The sequence below is a fragment of the Heloderma suspectum genome, chromosome 1, assembly GCF_057233095.1.
Source record: "Heloderma suspectum isolate Gila_16-S chromosome 1, 16-S_ref, whole genome shotgun sequence".
Taxonomy (NCBI): Eukaryota; Metazoa; Chordata; class Lepidosauria; order Squamata; family Helodermatidae; genus Heloderma; species Heloderma suspectum.
Window position 1 is genome coordinate 287793639 of NC_139458.1, and position 20391 is coordinate 287814029.

Consider the following 20391-nt stretch of genomic DNA (forward strand, 5'->3'; position numbering starts at 1 on the left):
AGGCGCGCAAAATGGAGCACTTCCCTGCCGCTGTTTGCGCTGCTTTGCGAATGGCGGCCGCATCTGCGGCTGCCATTCGCCTCTTCATTATTGCTGTGATAGGCTACGTAAATACTTACATAGCCTATCATGGCAAAAAAAAGGGAATGCAAATGGCGGCCGCTGTAGCCGCTGCCATTTGTGTTCCCTTTTTTGCCGTAATAGGCTACGTAAATATTTACGTAGCCTATCATGGCAAAAAAAAAAAGGGAACGCAAATGGCAGCCACCATAGCTGCCGCCATTTGCGTCCCCCCCTTTTTTTTAATTACGTAGCCTATCACGGCAAAATACAGGGGCGCAAATGGCGGCAGCTACAGCAGCTGCCATTTGCTTCCCTGCGCAGGCTGCCCAGGAGCCGGATGTCCGGTTGCGGGTGGCCCCGGCCGGCAGCTCTGCGGAGTCACTGCGGAGCGGAGCTGGCCGGGGAGAATTTCGGGGGGAGGGACAGAGCGCCTCCCCCCCACCGCGAATGTCACCCTTAGAAAAGGTAAGTGACTTTTGTACATCCCTACCTATACATATCCCAATTGTATGGGAATGTAGAACCTTAGAGAGCTATTACTTCCTCATAGCAATTTCCTAATATTAAAGAACACTACATGGTTTAGGGATATTGGAGAATTCTGCAACAAATTCAAATGGGATTTCTATAAATTCAACTTGCAACTGGATTCCGTAACAGACCAGGTTTTCAGGAGCCATGCAGATTACACAGACTTGCAAATTTTGTTTTTTACTTCGGGGGGGGATTTGTTCAAATTTATACTTCGCTAATGCATATTAGTGCTAATGTGCGCTTGTGTCAGTGGAATGAAATTCTCATACATCCCTAAAAGTATTCCGATTCTGCCAATGAGCTGATGACAGAATGAAAGATGCCTTACAATCCATGAAACAGATGGAACAGGTTTAACAAAATCAATAAATCCCTAACGTGATTGTATACATTCCATGATATTCATTGACTATATCTGGTGCAGAGAATTTTATAAAAAATCTACTATAGATTATTTAGTAATCCTGACTGTTTCCCATAAAACAGGTGTTGCTGCAGATAGAATAGCAATTCATTCCAAAGGCCATTTCACAGACAATCTTTCTCCTCAAAATTTGATTTCTTGTGACACGAGGAGCCAACATGGATGCAAAGGAGGAAGCATACATGGTGCTTGGTCTTACCTAAAAAAATACGGGTAAATTAATATTTTATGTATTATGATTTTTAGAGTTAAAAAGAATCAAGAGCAATAACATTCTAAGGGCACAATCCTATGCATGGTTAGACAGGAAAAAGTCCTACAACTCCCAGCATTACCCAGGGACATTTTCTGTCTAACCATGCATAGGACTGTGTCCCAAGAAAAGCAAGATATATATATATATATATATATATATATATGAACAGCCTGAACCAAACAACAACAACACCCCAAACCTCTATATTTTAATGTATACAATAAGCATAAATGCAATCAGGATAAGGTTTCTCCACAGCCCATACACATATATAATCTCCTTAATATTCTGTTAAATTGTATGGAGGGGAGACCTGGGTGCTGTTGGAGTTATATTTGTTTGGTAAATTATAGCTGCGTAGTTTCAGCGTGTAACTGGTGCAAGGCAAATGCTATAGAAAAAAACATACATAGAGTGCTACTTCAACAGCAAACTGCTTTTGCTTTGGGGAGTTCATAGCTGGGGGGGGGGAACAAATAGTTTCTGATGTAAAGGCTGAGTACAGCCATTATGGTCACACTGTTCAGACAAAGGAACACTAACTACCAATGAAAGGTAACAAGCCATCCAGAAGCCAGTGTGTGTTTTTACTGGATTTATTATATAGAAAATAATCCTGTGAGAGCGACAAGACCTCATCACTGCTAGTGATTATCCATGATGTGATTTTGTGTCAGATAAATCACATAAACAGGTGAAGAAAATTAGATCAACCTCTCAAAAGAGAAATCTGAAATTTTGCCCTCTTGTTCACTGTGGTTTAAATAATCTGTTTACTTTATATCTGATAAAACAGAATAACTTGTCATTATGGGCAGTAGATTTTACGTTACTGGAGTGACAGTTGCCTAAATTTGTTTGCCAAGGCTCTTAAGCAAACATTCTAGGTTTTCACAAAAATTTGAAGATCTAAAAGGAGTCACCTATATCAATATTTAGATAATCCTATGCCCACTTTTGCATTCAATGGGAATTATTTCTGGGTAGATATGAACAGGATTGTACTTTAAGGCTGCCCATCTGCATGAACAGGCAGGACACAGAGCAGCCCTCTCTTAGGAAGCCAGGGTAGCCTCCACTCTGCCCTCATTTCCCCTTTGGTCATCACCATGCCGAGCCATTATTGTGTGTTGAGCATGCTGCATTTTGGGAGGCCCGTCCTGCTAAACCAGGGGTGGGCAACTTTTTTTCTCTTGAGGGCCACACTCCCTAGTGGTTAATCTGTGGGGGCCACTGGTCAATGGTGAGCAAAAGGAAGCCATGGGCATTGCCAGAGACAAAAGTGGGTGGGACATCCCTTTTCTCTTCCTGCCACCCCTTTTTATCTCTCTCTCTCTCTCCCTCCCTCTTCCTTATCATGCAATGGGTTCAATGGTGCCCTTTTTTTATTCCTCCTCCTCCACAAGCCCTTGGCCCTCTGTCCATGCACCGTGACCTGCTGCAGGGGGAGTCCAGTGTGTTCCTCTTATAGTTCCTAGTAGCATCCATTGGTGCCACTCCTGGCAACTCATGTAGCCTGCTTGTAAGGATTGTCCATGCCACTATGGGAAGGGTGCATCAGCCTCCCCTTCCAGGTTATGGCTGATGTGTTGCAGTGTGTGGGGTACATGGTGGAAAAGAGCCAGGAATGGAATATGCTCATTAAATAAACAGGACTCTAGATGTCTCCATGACATTCTGCCTTTCTGAGCAGAGGAAAAAGGAGTGACAAAGAAGATGCTCTTAAAAACCCCTTCAGTCGCAAATCCATCTGCAGTAGCCTTAGCAAGCTTTTCTCAACAGCCACTTTGATCTGAATGGTTGGAAATTTCAGAAGCCAAAGTATAAGCCTTGGGAGAAGAATAGTAGCAACTTCATAAAGATCTCTTAAAGCCATTGGCTTTCACATTTCCTCCCTGCAACATTGACAGGTGCAGATTGTTCATTGAGAATGGAAGGAACCGCACGATGCCAATCAGAGCTTTCAGCGAGTGGTTTCAGTCAGTCTGGTTTAAGAACTTGAAAACTTCCTTAGAATAGTATCTGCATAACAATAGTACCATTTCTTTTGTTTTTAAGCTGTGAAGATTTTTGGTTCCCCTTTGTGGATAGGAAGAAAAACCTTAGCAACATTGCTAGTAGTAAAGGCTCACATAGAAGCTCTATATCCCAGCAATAACCTATTTATTTTATATGGGGGGGATGGGATGGGACGGGTGGGTAATATCGAATTTTTCCTCAAAGAGGCCTTCTCTGTCATGCACCAGCCTACAAATTTAGAGACTAAGACAAATCAGCCAAAACTAGACTTCAAGGCTCAGCACTCCTACTGGAGCCTCTGAAATATTCTGGGCCTGCAGCTAAAAGTAGCCATAAGGTCAAAGGGCAGGTTGAGGAACACCGGCCTTTTCCATGTAGAGTCAACAACAGTGTCTTTGCCTTCATATGGGAGAATACAATTACTTTTGTAATTTGTATTCACAAACTACTTTTGTAATTTGAGGGTGTGGCTGTGCGTGTCCTACTTAAACATTACTCTAGAACAGCCTCCCCCAACCTGGATGTTTTGGCCTACAAGTCCCATCAGCACCAGCCAGCATGGTCAACATTCAGGGGGTGATGGGACTTGAAATCCAAATAATCTGGCAGGACCCAGGCTGGGGTAGGCTGCCCTGAAGCAATGCTTTTCAAACTGTTTTCCTTAGCACCCTATGGTTCCATGGAAGCTTACTTGGGTGGAGGAAAGGGGACTGGATGGGGCTCCACTGATGCTTTGCCTTGGCACTAGTGGAGGGACAACAGCATATAGTGAGAACAGTGGCAGCTGGTGACTCCAGTTCCAGAGGGGCTGTGATTCCATTCAGGGTTTTAGTTACCACCAGCCAAAACTCTAAGGGTGCCATCCAAGGTGCTGAACAAGGTGTTATTCAAGGTGTCGAGCCCATTTTGGAGATAGGGTTCAGCACCTTGGATAGCACCATTAGAGTTTTGGCTGGTGGTAGCTAAAACCCTGAATGGAATCACAGCCTCTTCGGAACCAGAGCCAGCAGCTGCTACTAAGTGAAAGCAGGTACTAAAGATTTCACTTTCCTGAGCTGGCCACTATCCAGTGGGTTTGCATTGTGCAGTCCAGACCCACAGGATAGCCACATAGACTCCCTTTCCTCTCGTCGGTGGTTGCTAACTAATCTGTTTTGCCAACCATCCTATACAGATTGCCTCTGTGGGAATTAAAGTGTTTCTATCTGTTGTCTTGGTGATTCAAACTTGTCAATATTACCTGAAATATGGAACCAAATGATGTGGTAAATGTTCTCACAGGATAAGGGTAGGTTAATCATGGAATATGACTAAAAGTACCTTCTGTTACGATACGCTTTTGATCACACTTCTCTTCTGAACGTGGTTTTGTACACTGACTAAGCAAGATCAAGCCCTTAGGTAGCAATCCACAACTCGATTAGTACAGAGTACTTCATACTAAAGTCAACGGACCTGTTCTAGAGTAAGGGCCAACTAAATGTGACATTAACAGTGTAATCCTACATACATCTAGTCAGAAGTAAGGCACACTGTGTTCAGGGAGGCTTACTCCCAGGTACGTGTGTATAGGCCTGCACCCTAAATTTGTTATTTTGCATGTAACATGCACTTTTTTTTTTTTAAAAAAAGAGGCAAATAGCCATTGAGGGGGGCATTGTGGTGGAGCAGGACTGCAACCAGCAGAAATGGGGAGTTTAATCCTTCCCCTCTCCTCCAAGCAATCTTAATGAAAATTACTTCCTTCACTGCTGCTACTTGTACTGGAAAGCCAGTGTCGCATTTAGTTCAGACCTATGAGAATTGTGCCTTGCAAACTGGAATTGCATTTGAGAATTGGCATGCGTGTCACCAACTGAATTACTTACAGAAATGATCACTGTGAAACAGTTACCTGGGTAAGGTCAGGAATCCATGTTAATTGACAAGAATCTTTTAAAACATGCGATTTTTAAAAATTGTTCTTTTATCCAAATAGGCTGGTGTCTCATGCTTGCTATCCATTATTCTGGAATCAGTCTCACCAAAGCGCTTGTGCAGTTTCAAGTGTATCTGATGCGGCTGGGAAAAGGCATGCCACACAGCCATGTCCAAATAAGTTAGAGCCATCCAACCACATTTACCAGTGTCATTCTCCCTACAGAATCTCTTCACAGGTAAGTGCAGCAGCAGCATACAGCTCCAGCTATTTCCTTTCCCCCTGTGTTTTAAGGTGGCCACTTATGCACTGCCAAAAAAAGAGGAAATACATCACCCCAAAAGAGGCCAAAAGAGGACATGGATTTGTATAAAATTTGCCAATGTACATGTACCAATGCAAATTTAGAAATAGTTCCTATAAATAGAAATACACCTCACTGTAGTGGTGAAGACTGGGACCTGAGTACCTGCTGTCCAGGTGCTAACTGTTGATGGGCGACTTCTAGGCCCCTGCTCTCTCTTCTTGTAGTACTTTAAACTGGACTTGGACTGGACAAACAGAGGACTGAACTCTGTAAAGTAGGACACGTGGCCTACCTTACATTGTTATTTTATCACTGGTAACTTTTAAAAACTTTTCTAACATTTAGCATATATTTAGACATGTTGTACATGTCCATTTTTAAGAGAAATGGATTCATCTTTTGGTTTGGATGCCAAGTTTGGGACTTTTCTATAGGGAGAACACCATTACCTAAGAAAGAACGTTGGCTAACTTGCAAACCAACCCATATGCCACACATTCCTGCAAAGCTGCTGAACATGGAATTAAACTAGTCATGCACGAGCATCCTGACATTTAATCTGCAAAGGGTAGAGGTTTTGTGGGTGCCTGATTTGACTGATTGCAAAAGTAAGTAAACTTTGGGGTTTGTGGATGCTTGAAGGACCTGCTGTCATCCCCTCCTGCTGGCCCCAACATGGACCTTGGGGCCAGGGGAAGGCAGTGTAAGCAGTGGAGTTGGTTATGGGAGCTCCAGAGGACCCCTGGTGGAGCATCTTTCCCTGCCAGGGATGCAATTGGGATTGCAGTCCCACCATCATGGTTGGGAAAATAATGCTCTTTCTGTGATTTCCACTGGGGAGAAGACCAGTCCAGTGAAATGCTTCATGGGTGCTTTCTCCTGCTCCAAGTTATGTAACTGGGTCCTTGAGGTAGGGGAATGGGGAGGAGGTGGTGACAGGGCTGGCCCAAGACATTTTGCTGCCTGAGATGAAGGACAAAATGCCCACCCACCTACTCCCCATTCTATCTACAGAAGCCAATTAGTTCAACATTGCAAAGGGACATCATCCTCTACTGCACCTAAGGGCAGCAGGCTACCTTAGAGGGCTCAGGGAAGCCATGTGACAAACACAGCTCTGTCACCTAATACCTCACTGCCACTCTTGCCTTCCAGCATCTGCTGCTCAAGGCATCCACCTCACTACGTACTGGTAGGGCTGGCCCTGGGCAGTGGCAGTGGGTGCTGTTTGTGGGGGAAAGGGTCAGTGTGTGTGAGAGAGAGAGGAGGGAAGAGAGAAGATAGGATTACATTCCATGGTTGTCACAAGTCACTCTGCCTCAGCTTTAGCATCCCCCCCCCCTTTATGGCAATGTGGAAATAACAACAATGGATGATACTGTATGCCTGGTACACTTCTGGAATCATTGGATAAACTATGAAAAGATAATGTGGGGATAAAATGGACTCCCTAACTAGACTGATGTAAAGATTACCAGGATAATACATTTGAAAACCTTATAGCACAGTATAAATGCATGGTATAAACTTAGCATGGCATTCCTGAGCCACAGTACATTACATTTTCTGCCCCACACCCCAAGGGTGCTCATGTAGTTCAGTTTATTTCCTTTTCGAAGAACAAGATTGTTCTAGGAATAAAACTTTAAACCAAATGGTTTTATTCCTAGAATGACTGTATACGTGCCTTAGCTCTTTGTGGAAGCTAAGGCACTTACAAATTCAGAAATGCACCAAAAAGCATGGAAATTCTAAGTTAAGGTGTTCAGACTATTTATCATAGTTGTTAAATGTAACATACTGTAACCAAAAAAAATTATATCTAACCCATCCAGAAATGTTAAATGTGGAAAACTATATGTAAAAATTGGTAAATAGTGTCTCTTTCCCCCCACTTTTAGGAGACTGACATAATGAAAGAAATTAAAGAAAATGGGCCAGTGCAAGGTAAAGAAAAGTGGAAAAACAATGTTGATTTTGATTTTATTCTTTTTTCTTGTGCCCAGCCTATGCATAAAAGCCTATGCATAAAAGCAAGCTTTATATATGCTCCTATGTTTTACACAGCCCTTCTTGCCAAACCTAAGAACGCTGATAGTGTTGGTGACGAATATCCCTGTTTTCTATCCCTGTTTTCCCAGAACAAAGGAATGAAAACAATGCCCATTTACTACTAGGATTTTATGCAAATCTGGTTGTGCTGTGTAGATTCAATCCTGCATCACTGCCACCTTTAGCCCATTTCAGCATTATGGGGACCATTCTTTTCTCTCAGTTGTCTTAGGGTATTTCTTGTTGTTGTTGTTCAGTCCTTCAGTCATGTCCGACTCTTCGTGACACCATGGACCATAGCACGCCAGGCCTTCCTGTCCTGCGCTCTCTCCCGGAGCGTGCTCAGATTCATATTCATTGCATCGGTGATGCTATCTAGCCATCTCATCCTCTGCCGTCCCCTTCTCCTTTTGCCTACAGTCTTTCCCAGCATCAGGGTCTTTTCCAGGGAGTTTTCTCTTCGCATTAGGTGGCCAAAATATTTGAGCTTCAGCTTCAGTATCTGTCCTTCCAATGAGCAGTCAGGGTTGATTTCCTTTAGGATGGACTGATTTGACCTCCTTGCAGTCCAGGAGTCTTCTCCAGCACCACAGTTCGAAAGCATCAATTCTTCGGCGCTCAGCCTTCCTCATAGTCCAGCTCTCACAGCCATACATTACTACTGGGAAAACCATAGCTTTGATTAGACGGACCTTTGTCGGCAAGGTGATGTCCCTGCTTCTTTCTATGCTGTCTAGGTTGGCCATAGCTTTCCTCCCAAGGAGCAAGCGTCTTTTAATTTCATGGCTACAGTCACCGTCTGCGGTGATCTTGGAGCCCAAGAAAATAAAAGCCATCACTGCTTCCATTTCTTCCCCTTCTATATGCCAGGAAGTGATAGGGCCAGATGCCATGATCTTAGTTTTTTAATGTTGAGTTTCAAACCAGCTTTTGCTCTCTCCTCTTTCACCCTCAACAAGAGGCTCTTGAGATCCTCTTCGCTTTCTGCCATTAGGGTGGTATCGTCTGCATATCGGAGGTTGTTGATAATTCTCCCAGCAATCTTAATTCTGACCTGTGATTCATCCAACCCGGCATTTCTCATGATGTACTCTGCATATAAGTTAAATAAGCAGGGTGACAATATGCAGCCTTGTTGTACTCCTTTCCCAATTTTGAACCACTCAGTTGTTCCATGTCTGGTTCTTACTGTTGCTTCTTGACCCTCGTACAGGTTTCTCAGGAGACAGGTAAGGTGGTCTGGTACTCCCATCACTTTAAGAATTTGCCACAGTTTGTTGTGATCCACACAATCAAAGGCTTTAGTGTAGTCAATGAAGCAGAAATAGATGTTTTTCTGGAATTCTCTTGCTTTCTCCATGATGCAGCGAATGTTGGCGATTTGACCTCTAGTTCCTCTGCCTCTTCAAAACCCAGCTTGTACTTCCGGTAGTTCTCAGTTCTCATACTGCTGAAGCCTAGCTTGTAGGATTTTAAGCACAACCTTGCTGGCATGTGAAATGAGCGCAATTGTGTGGTAGTTTGAACACTCTTTGGCATTGCCCTTCTTTGGAATTGGAATGTAAACTGACCTTTTCCAGTCTTGCAGCCATTGTTGAGTGTTCCAAATTTGTTGGCATATTGAGTGCAGCACTTTCACAGCATCATCTTTTAGGATTTTAAATAGCTCAGCTGGAATACTGTCATCTCCACTAGCTTTGTTGTTACTAATGCTTCCTAAGGCCCACTTGACTTCACTCTCGAGGATGTCCGGCTCAAGTTCAGTGACCGCACTATCATGGCTATCATGGACATTCAGATCTTTCCTGTATAGTTCTTCTGTGTATTCTTTCCACCTCTTCCTAATCTCATCTGCTTCTGTTAGGTCCCTGCCTTCTTTGTCCTTTATCATGCCCATCTTTGCACAAAACGTTCCCTTGAGATCTCCAGTTTTCTTGAAGAGATCTCTAGTCTTTCCCATTCTGTTGTTTTCCTTGATTTCTTTGCATTGTTCATGTAAGAAGGCCTTCTTCTCTCTCCTTGCTATTCTCTGGAACTCTGCATTCAGTTGGGTATATTTCTCCTTTGCTTTTCACTTCCATTCTTTCCTCAGCTACTTGTAAAGCCTCATCAGACAGCCACTGGGCTTTCTTGCATTTCTTTTTCTTTGGGATGGATTTCATTGCTGCCTCCTGAACAATGTTACAGACCTCCGTCCATAGTTCCTCAGGCACTCTGTCTATCAGGTCTAATCCCTGAAATCTATTCCTCACCTCCTCTGTATATTCATAAGGGATATGATTTAGGTCATACCTGAATGGTTTAGTGGTTTTCCCTACATTCTTCAATTTAAGCCGAAATTTTGCAACAAGAAGCTCATGATCTGAGCCACAGTCAGCTCCAGGTCTTGTTTTGACTGACTGTATAGAGCTTCTCCATCTTTGGCTGCAAAGAACATAATCAATCTGATTTCGATATTGACCATTAGGGCATTTCTACACCAGCCTAAAATCCTGCATTTAAAACGGGGCTTTCTGCTTCCGTTTTAAATGCAGGATCACAACGGACTCCCTTTACATGCACTTCCTCCCCTGCCCTTCTCCCCATATCTGAGTCTTCCATTATCTTTCATTGATCTCACTCCTCTTCTTCCTGCTTTAATTCTTTTCATGGAGGGAACTGAAGCTCATTACCTGATATCTATTTAAAAAACAGAACAAAGGGCTTTCAGTGTAGGAGATGCCTTGGAGGGTCATGGCATCATGTAAAGAGCCCGCAAACCTCCGTGAAGGAACAATCTCAATCGCAGGATAAAAGCCAGGTGTGAAGGAGCCGTTAGTTCAGAAAGTCCTTTGGTTTACAGTGCAATCCTATGCATGTCTACTCAGAAGGAAGCCTTGTAATTTATCTTCCTTTGCCTTCCTCTGTGATGGTGCTGTGATTGGGACAGCTGTTTGAGAGTTCTTTCTTACTTGGTCAATAACAAGTTAGATTTTATGTTCAGTGCTTTGGGGTGACAGTGCAATGTTCAGACACCTAATGGGAGACCTCCCCCCCCCCCCGCCTTTTCCTTTTAGACTAGAGCACTGCTTTCTAATGCTTGCTTATCTATACTTAATGATACATCATGTTTCAGGATACAGCTGACAAAAAATGGTGGCAATACCAGTCTCAAAAAGTGCACCCTGCTACAGGCAGTGTGTGTGTGTGTGTGTGTGTGTGTGTGTATTATTGGCAGGAGGGGTGAATGCTCTCCTCCCAGGTCCACAATTTTAAAAAATATTCCTCCCAACAATTTTCTAATTCCTATGCTACATCTGCATGTGCCTTCTTCCTGCGTTATTTCATCTAGCCCAGTACTCACTACACTGACTGGCAGTGGTTCTTCAGGTTTTCCCGCAGGATTCTTTCCCAGACCTCCCTGAAGATACTGGGGAATGAACTTGGGACCCTTTGCATACAAAGCATGCACTCTTCCATTCAGCTATGGCCCGTCCCCTTGAAGTGATCTGAGCTCCCACAGTATCACCCATCTTTGAAATCCTGACAGTCTGGCCCTTCGAAAGGTGTGAGGCTGTCTGACCTTGAATGGATAGTGTCTTCTCTTATATCCCAGACGTATGGTCCAGAGCAATGAAATTCCTGCTCCAGTCTGTACCAGACCTTGCCCACAAGGAACACTAGTGATGTCAGAGGCCATGGTGCACATCCCCCCTGCCAAGCCACATACGAAAGAGGACAGAGAACCTGCACCCAGTGGTGGCAGGTGAGATCTGGAGTTGGTGGGGCCAATTTCTTTCTTTTGCTTCTGCACAGCATGCATTGCTACTGATATAGTGGTGCACATGTACAGCACACGTTTCGGGTTTTTTGAGTGGCTTAGTGGTTAAGACGCTGAACTGCGGACCGGAAGGTCAGCAGGACAGCGGTTCGAGACCCGAGTGCCACGTGACAGAGTGAGCTCCCGTCTTCAGTCCCAGCTCCTGCCAACCTAGCAGTTCGAAAGCAAGAAACTGCAAGTAGATAAACAGGCACCGCTTCGGCGGGAAAGGTAACAGCGTTCTGTGCACCTCGGTGTTCAGTTATGCCGGCCACATGACCACGGAAGTGTCTTCGGACAGCGCTGGCTCTTCGGCTTAGAAATGGGGATGAGCACCGCACCCTAGAGTCGGACACGACTGGTTGGGGACATCTTTACCTTTTTATCTTTTTATGCACACTTTGGAAAAATCCAAGGGTTCTCGAACTTTCTACCTGCAGGGAGCTCTCAAGAGAGCTGAAAATGACTGAGACCCACCAGTCACAAAATGATCTTGTAGGATCAGGGCGAGTCACAAACTGGTGACAGATGGAGCTGGTGTTTGGCATAATCAGCTGGCAGTGACTGATATCATTTTATATTTATATCTAATCCTCCCTTGACAATTACTAAATATGTTGCCACAGCTATCTCCTTGTAGCACAGAGTTCCATAATTCAACTTCCTTCAGATTAAGTACAGACATTGGCTCTGGAGGTATTATTACTCACCCTCCTCATTTAAGGAAGAATTTGCTGATGCAGATACCCTAAGTCTGAGTGTGCTCATAGACACTTCTGTTGTTGCCTTCCAGCTACCCGCATCTCCTGGTTTTAATTTTATTTCTTAAGATTATTTTATTTTTATTTTTTTTAACTAGGAGGCTTGACATGCTGCAAAGCCTAGGTTACGCAGAAATATTTAACGGATTAATTTGATGCAATTAAATCTTTAATGCATTTTTTTCTTCTTGTGGGGGGGGGATGGGGAGGGAACATTTGGCCCTATGGAGGAGCCCCTAGTGCTTGCACCATTAATAGTTGTGTAGAAGAGGGAATTTTGTCATGCAAGCTACACCTGCTGAAATTCCATCTTTTATGCAGCTATCAGAGATACATGATGACTGTGCTCTTTTGTATCTGGCTTAGGAAAACCCAGATCCCTTCACAGAGGGACTTTAAATTCCGACATTGAATAAGGGAGAGATGCTGACATGGGAAGAGAAAGGAAGGGTTCACATTAATACTGTGAGCAAACATAGAGGCTTAGACATGAGGACTAGATGCTTTGACTCAAAGCAGTCTGAGTTCGTCTTTCCTGATGGGCATGTATGCATCAACCAAAATTCACACTGCCCCCTCCCCCCGGACACATTTCAGAACAGAGGGAGGGTCCTAATGCTTTATGTGTTTTAATTGAAGCCTCAGAACAATCTGGGCAATAGTGTAAACTGGTGTATGAAAGAAGAAAAGAAATACAGTGAATGGGACTACAAACAGAGATAGTCAGTTCATGAAAAATATATGAAACACCAGGAATGGGAAGACCAAAAGAAACAAGGACTCACCCTATACTATTAATATGGATTTTGCTTCTACTTTTTATTATTTGCTTATGTTTAATACTTCAGCTATAATAGGGGTGCTAATTAATCTCCCAAGTGGCAAAGTGATAAATCAGCAATGAGCAATTATTAAAATTAGAATAAAAAATAAACATTCATTTTGCTTGCTTTTTTATGTAGCTATCATGCAAGTATATGATGATTTCTTCCTTTACAAGAGTGGGATTTATAAGCACAGCAAAAGCATAGGTGGGCAGCCACAACGTGATCATCAGAGGGGAACCCATTCTGTCAAAATTGTTGGGTAAGTGAAACCAGGAGTGTTTTTACATGCCTTTTCGACAATATATAATAAATAGACCATGGACTCAGCAATAAAAAAGAATATTTTATTCTGGTGCCAGGCTTCACTTGGCTTCCCTCCTTCCCTACACGATGTGGAATGATCTGTGTCAGGTCAGGCCTTTTTCGCCTTTTTGTTTCATCTCCTTCTTCAGGGCTGTAGCCCCAAAACAGGCCACAGTGGTGGGCTATAGGCCTATCGTCACCTACTGGCTTTTCCCCACTGATTTCTACTTCCTATAGTCCAACATCAATGAAATAACTATTTCTTGAAATAAACCATTATACCTTTGAGGCAGAACTAAATTGCATTTCTTAATCTGAGCTATTATTCAGCACAGGTGCAATATTTACAGCTCAGTCTAGTGAGATTTTGATAAGAGACCATGGATATATTATCAGAAGAGATCGGGTCCTCAGTTCATGATTTGGGCCTAAATTATTAGCATCTTTAAAACATGAGACACCTGTATCTTTTGAATGTTATCGCTGATATTTTTCTAATAAAAGAGGTTGGGGCTCTATATATTGAACATAGATTCAGGAAATTATTTTCTGTTTGCACTAAAGTAATTTCTTGTTTGAAGATTGTGTGTGTGTGTGTGAGAGAGAGAGAGAGCGCAAGAGCAAGAGAGAGTGCGAGCGAGCAAGAGAGAGAGAAGAAGAAGAAGAGCAAGAAGAAGAAAACTAACCAGAAAACATTTGTGACATGCTTCAAATGTAACAGTTTTAAAATTGTCATGGATTAACTGGAAGCTTTCTTTGTATTGACATTAAAATCGTAGTTTTTGTTCATCATCTAATGCAGCCTTTCCTGATTTAGTGCCTTGAAAATGTTTTGGACTGTAACTTCAGTTACCCCCTGCCATTGGCTAAATCCAATGTCACACAAGCAGACTTCCCCTTGCTCTCCTCCTCCTCAGGAGAAGACGTGGGAGGCATGCGGGGGGCTGCAGGGGGGATGGGAAAACCATTCTGCCAGCAATATCTGTTCCATTGGTGGACAGTCAAGATTGGATACAACCCACTGATGGGAACTGTAGTCCAGCACATCTGGAGGGCACCAGATTGGGAGGGCTGATCATAGGGTTTAAACACATTCAGTGCAAATGCCCATAAGGAACAACTGATGGCCTCTGTTTCAAAGCAAACCACGGGAAATGCTAACAACATTATCCCCACCCAGCTTTGGTTTTTTGTTAAGGTTCTGAATTATCTTTATTGCTATTTTGTCACATGGAATGTGCTTGCATGAGTGTCACTGGAATAATGTTCAGAATGTCAGATATTGAACATTCTATCCCTGTCACTAGACCTCAGGTGAGTTACCCACTGATGTACAGCCCCAGGGTAGAAGCATTCACCCAGCCCTATTTAAAGAAGAAGAAAAAGAAAGTTCAAAGGGCTGTAATTCTTTATAATGATCATAAACCTTTAATGTTATAAAGAATGAATGCTCTCAACAGCAGTATGTTTTCCTGCCGAGCAATCCTAGGACATCCTACATAATTAAATGATTTTTTGAAAAATAGCTGTACAGGGCAACAAAGCATCTGCTCCCCTTCATTGCTTCTTAGATCACAGGACATGGGCTTTATCATAGATCATAGAACGACAGGGTTGAAAGGGGCCTACAAGACCATGGAGTCTAACCCCCTTCTCAGCGCAGGAAGCCTGATTCCCAGGCGGTCTCCCATCCAAGTACTAACCAGGTCTGACCCTGCTTCCAAGATCAGATGAGATTGGGCACATCCAGCCCTTTGCTCAACTCTTGAACACTTAGCTCCAGGACTTCCTTTTGTGTGCTTTTTAGTCTTTGTGAAGAAACTGATTCTTGTGAGGAAATTTTTTAATGCGTCCAAGTGTTTTCTTTTGATAACGGCTGAATTAAGAAGGAGTTAAGTTCAGAAGGAAAAATGTATATCTGCTACAGCAGCCTTCTCCAATCCTGGTTACCTCCAGATGTGTTGGACTACAAATCCCAGCATGCCCCAGCCAGCTGTGCTGTAAGAGGTCAGCTAGATAGCTTTTTTATTTATAACTATTCTTTATTATTTTTAAAGATAAAAATAATGGGTATTCTAAAATAAAGAATGCTTACCAAAAGGTAGGAACGGCTGCAAAACAAAAAAGAAATATTATGAATAAATCCGCTGTGTTGCACGGTGCACCGTCACTGCTCAGAATGCAGCTCTTTGAACTTTGGCTTGTGCAAATTGCAGCTCAGTGGCTGAGAGATCAAGGTTTTGAGCAATGTCATTCTCAGTGGACATCACACCTGCACCAGCCCCATAAATCCTCTGGGCGGCCCTGCAAAACTGACGGGGCCGGGGGAACCAAAGGCACTCCTGAGCCAGGGCACTAGTTATCCTACGGCCAGCCCTGTCCGGGAACCTTAACACCCTCCTACCTGAACACCCCAACTAGTTTCCTCAGAAGGAGAAGGTGCCTCCTCCTCCGCCGCCGCCGCTGCCACCTCCTCCTCCTCCAAGAGCAGCTTTGGAGGATCTTCCTCCTTGGCCTTTCCCCATTCCTGCTTCCCATAACTAGCTCTCCAAGCCATACCCATTTTGTGGTCCACTCTGGACACCTTCATTCACACAAGCAAATCCAGATTTGCAAGTAAGCCCTCCCTCATGAGCAGCCTATAACATCATCAGCTTGGGTCTGGAGAAACGTTTCAGGTTGAAGGGCTTGGGGAAATCATGTTTCCGTTCTCTGGGGCCAGCTGCCTGGGAGATTTGGTCATCTATTGTCTCCCGTGCTAGGACTCTGCTTCTTCCATGGTTCACCCCTTGAGCTGGCTAGCCCCCTTCTTCTGGCTAGCCTCTCCCCTGGCATGGATCCTCTCCCTACACCCCAGTGAGATGCAGAGGTCCCTGGCTCACATGCCCTCCATAGGAGCTTGCTATTTATTCACTTCCTGCTGGGGGCAAGCCCTCACCTTCATTGCTTTTGCTACTTCTCTGCATCTAATCTTATCCTCTCCCTTCACCTTTGCCCTTCTCGTCTGTTATTGCAGTTGAAATCTGACTATATGGAGGCAAGATGTGAGCATATCAAGTTGACCTGCTTCTCAATATAGCCATCTTTTGCGTGTAGGAACAATAAATAGCTTCTGTTGTCTATATCAAAGGTTTACATAAACTCAGTTAAAACATACAAAGGTGCCTTTTCATGCTACTCCTGTTTCTTGCAGCTGTTTCAAGGCAAATGTATCTGTAGTTCTAGAAAGAAGTTCACTGGCTCTCGGAGAGTATCACTTCTGCTACATTTATCAAGGACATACTGCTAGACATTTATTGACCATGATCAAGGGTATGTTGCTAGTACTTTCTTGGGCTTGTAAAGGAATAAAATAACTGTCAGGTTAGCAGGAAATAACATTTTTAAAAAGTTGTGGTAGATGGACTTTACATTTAGTTCTACTACTTGGTTTGAAAATTGATAAAGTTTTTCTACATATGCTTACAATTATGCACCCAATGTGAAACCCATTGCATTTATTTTTATTTAGCCTTTGTGGCACAGAAATTATGCAGATGATATCTCAAGAACTGTAAGTGAGGTCCATCATGGTTCCAGCTTACAACTGCCACAGCCAGATGTCATTCGTGTACAAATACTGGCCATATATTGCTTTAGAATGAATGAATAAGAGTCTGAGCAGAAGATCCTGTGAAGGGCTTAAGTCACCATTCTGCTCCCCTTCAGTCATGGAATCAGGGAGTTGGAAGGTACCTGGGAGATCATCTAGTCCAGCCCCCTGCTCAATGCCAGCTCTGCACTGCTTGATGCAGCTACAGCATTTTCTCTTCTATCTTCTTCAGTGAAGAAGATATGTGTTGCACTCCTCTCTTGTTTGGAAATGGGAAGGATGGGCCTTCCCTCCCTCCTCCCATCAAGACCCTGTTTCCCCACATAGGTGGAACAGTTGTGTCAGCTGACCCAACAGAATGGATCTTTCTCTTCTTCACATCCTGCCTTCTTTCACAGAGTAGTCAGGCTGACTGTAGCTCTATGGTAGGGCGCATCATGCTTTGCATGGAGAAGGTCCCCAGTTCAATAGCTGGCATCTTCATTTCAATTAGCAGTGAAAGACCTCTGCCTGAAGTCGTGACAAGCCACTGTCAGTTGGAGTAGACAATACGGGGCAAGATGGACAAATCGTCTTACTCCGTATAAGACAACTTCCTATGTTTATGCTCCCATTTATCTTTCTGGAACAAGTTATAATCGGTTTTCATCCCCTTGACCATTTTCCTTTCATCCATCTATCCATTTCATTGACAAGTTTGGATATTTTTATTATAAACATGCAGTCAGATAATAACACAATAATCCATCAGGCATTCATGCTGCCCTTTCCGCATGCTTGTGCGGAGGCTGCATTGCCACAGAGTTCAGTGAATCGTGCCTGCATTTTTCTATATTACCTTCTACAAAAAACATTTATTCCAGAAATTTACTGCTTACATCACTGACTAATCTCACAACAATTGCACTAGATGGAAACCATAGACATAGGATTCTATTGCTGTTCTCCACCTTTCCTTCTGAATTTCCTGTTATAGTTCATAAGGTATCCTAAACCTTTAATCCAGTTGCATCTGATTGCCATTATTTTACATGAAAGCTTATATTGCCCTTGCTTATGTTTATTTCTCAGGACTTGAGATTCTTCCAATGAATAAATGAAAAGTTAAAACTCTTATTGTAGAAGTGTTTGCCATCTCTAACTATTTGAGGTAGAAGCAGAGCTTTATGCATCGTTGTATGGATAGTTAACATTTTAGACACACATTTAAAATAACATTCTAAGTGCACTTAGGCTTCTTCTAACTTCCACTTGTGTGTTGTTGTTGTTTTTAATGTGGTGATGTTTCTTCCAATGTATGGAGGTGGGTATAAATTTCTCAGCACGATCTTCCTTCTTTAGCTGCTGGAATGCTTGTGCTGTTGCAGCTAAAAAAAGCCTCCTGGCAGGCCTGGACCAAGGTATTTCCTTGCCAGGGGCAGGGCAGCAGATAGCAGCCCACAGCCAAGTTAAGGTGCACATAGTAGCCAAGGCTAGTCAAGTTATTTGGCACCCGAGGCAAGCCACAAGCACATCTCATCATGTGTGGTAGCAAAAATACAATAACAAATTAAATGACTAACAATGAATTTACTGCCCTTTACTGACAGCCAAAATCAGCTACCAGAGGCAACTGCCGTGCTCTGCCCAATGGTAGAGCCAGCCCTTCATCCTGCGCAAGGGTGAGCAGAGATGAGCCATGCCTCGCCTCGCCTCACCTCCCTATTCAGTGTTAAGAATTCCTACCATCTCTCTTGCAGTAATATTGTTCTGATGCAAAATTATTCCAGTACTAGGGATATAGAGCCATTCTGATGCATCTTGGGATAAGACTGTTGGAGGCCATGCCTCCCTGTCCCCCTCCATCCCTTCTGAAGTCTGCAGGGCCTTGTTTTCTGGGACGGTGCAGCAGTGCTGGTGGCTGCTATTGCCCTTGCAGAGAGTGTAGGGCTGAGCGACTGTCTCGCAGCAAGAGTGTCCTTCTGTTGTGGGTGGGTAACCTTTCTACTACATCTTATTTTACTTATTACATTTATATCCCATCTTTCTTCCATCGTGGAACCCAATGTGGCTACAGGCACTTCCCAGGTGTCCTCCTCTCCAAGCACTGACCAGACCCAAACCTGCTTAGCTTCAGCAAGGTGGCTGCCTCATGTGCCTTCAAACCATGCCCTGGGACCAATGTTTTTTCATTTCTGTACCAGGAAGGCACATAGGAAGCTGCCTTCTACGGAGTCAGGCATTGAAACCTCTAGCTCAGCTTTGTCAACACTGACTAGCAGCATTTCCCCAGGATTTCAGACCAAGGTCTTTCCTAGCCCCGGAGATGCTGGGATATTCTGCATGCAAAGCACATGCTCTACCACTGAGCTATGGCCCTCATTTATCCACTGCAAGAAACATTATCTGTTAATAACATAAGAACCAAGATCCAAGCTGGTTATTATGCATTATTATGCACTGATTTATATCAGTTCTTTAATAGTCAGGGAAGCTATTCATTAGCATTTTCAGACAATTGGCTTCAGCATGAACCAGGGTGCTTTGGGATTTATTTTCCCTAGTATTAATGCCATGCCTTATTGCCAGAGAACTCTAGCTGAGGGTATACAGCAGAGAGTTGACTAAGAATACAAATGAGTCAAGGGGTCGTGAACTCTGATCCTTACACAGGTATCACAATGTGAGACAAAGCACTGGAAGCCATAGCTAAGCTCACAGTGAGCAGAGCTCTTTGTAGCCTGTTTGTGGCAGACATTCCTAACATAATCATATTTGCTTTGGAAGGAAAATGCTAGAGTTGCATACATGCTGTTTGGCTATAGCTCAAGGTCCTGGGGTAACATAACTGAAAAGTGATATTTTGGCATAAATGAACAACTTGGAAATGAATGATTCTAAAATTGTGATGTAGTATGATTATAAGGGGGATTGGGGTGAAAGAAAATGGCTTTATTTTGATGGCTGAATTTGATGTTAAGAGTTGGGGAAAGGATATATATGAGAGTTACTGAATGATGGCAACAAATTCATCCCCAGTGAAGCAATAAAGAAGTGGCTTGTCTGAAGTGCCTCAGCTTCAATAGGAAATAGAACCTGCTGGTCCAAACATGAAACTCACACCAGCCCCCATGCTAAATTACCATTTAGGTTGCATTGTTTTTTGTAGACCCTTTCATGATTTATGATGGGCTACTTTTCAAACTGCAGGGACGATTCTCCACAGCCATGTCGGAAACAAACAATAGAAACTTAAACTCCATACTATTCCATCTCCATCTTGCAATTCTGCACTCGTGACACTGTTGATACAAATGAGAATCTCCACCTGCCCCATCTCACATTTTGAAATCCTTGTGGAACTCTGTTTTCTGAGCGGGATCAAGTTTTTGAAGGGGATCAGCTTCTATGGCCATTCTACTTTGGACAAAGGTGCTTTCAGATGAAGCTTTTATTGTGCAATCACCATGTCTGTGCAATCACAGGGGTAGGGTCCAGGCATCATCATCTTCCATTTGTAAACCTGCCATGTTTTCCCACTACTTCTTCCATCTTTT

General features: G+C 43.4%; 1 protein-coding gene across 1 annotated transcript in view; it reads left to right on the plus strand.

The window, feature by feature from the left end:
- TINAG (tubulointerstitial nephritis antigen) overlaps positions 1–20391 on the plus strand; it is a 49249-nt gene that overhangs the window by 15392 nt on the left and 13466 nt on the right. Inside the window, exons 6-9 of the mRNA XM_084830969.1 lie at positions 1084–1234; positions 5275–5452; positions 7423–7468; positions 13096–13219. Of these exons, the coding sequence (XP_084687095.1) occupies positions 1084–1234; positions 5275–5452; positions 7423–7468; positions 13096–13219 (499 nt within the window). The remainder of the gene's footprint in view (positions 1–1083; positions 1235–5274; positions 5453–7422; positions 7469–13095; positions 13220–20391) is intronic.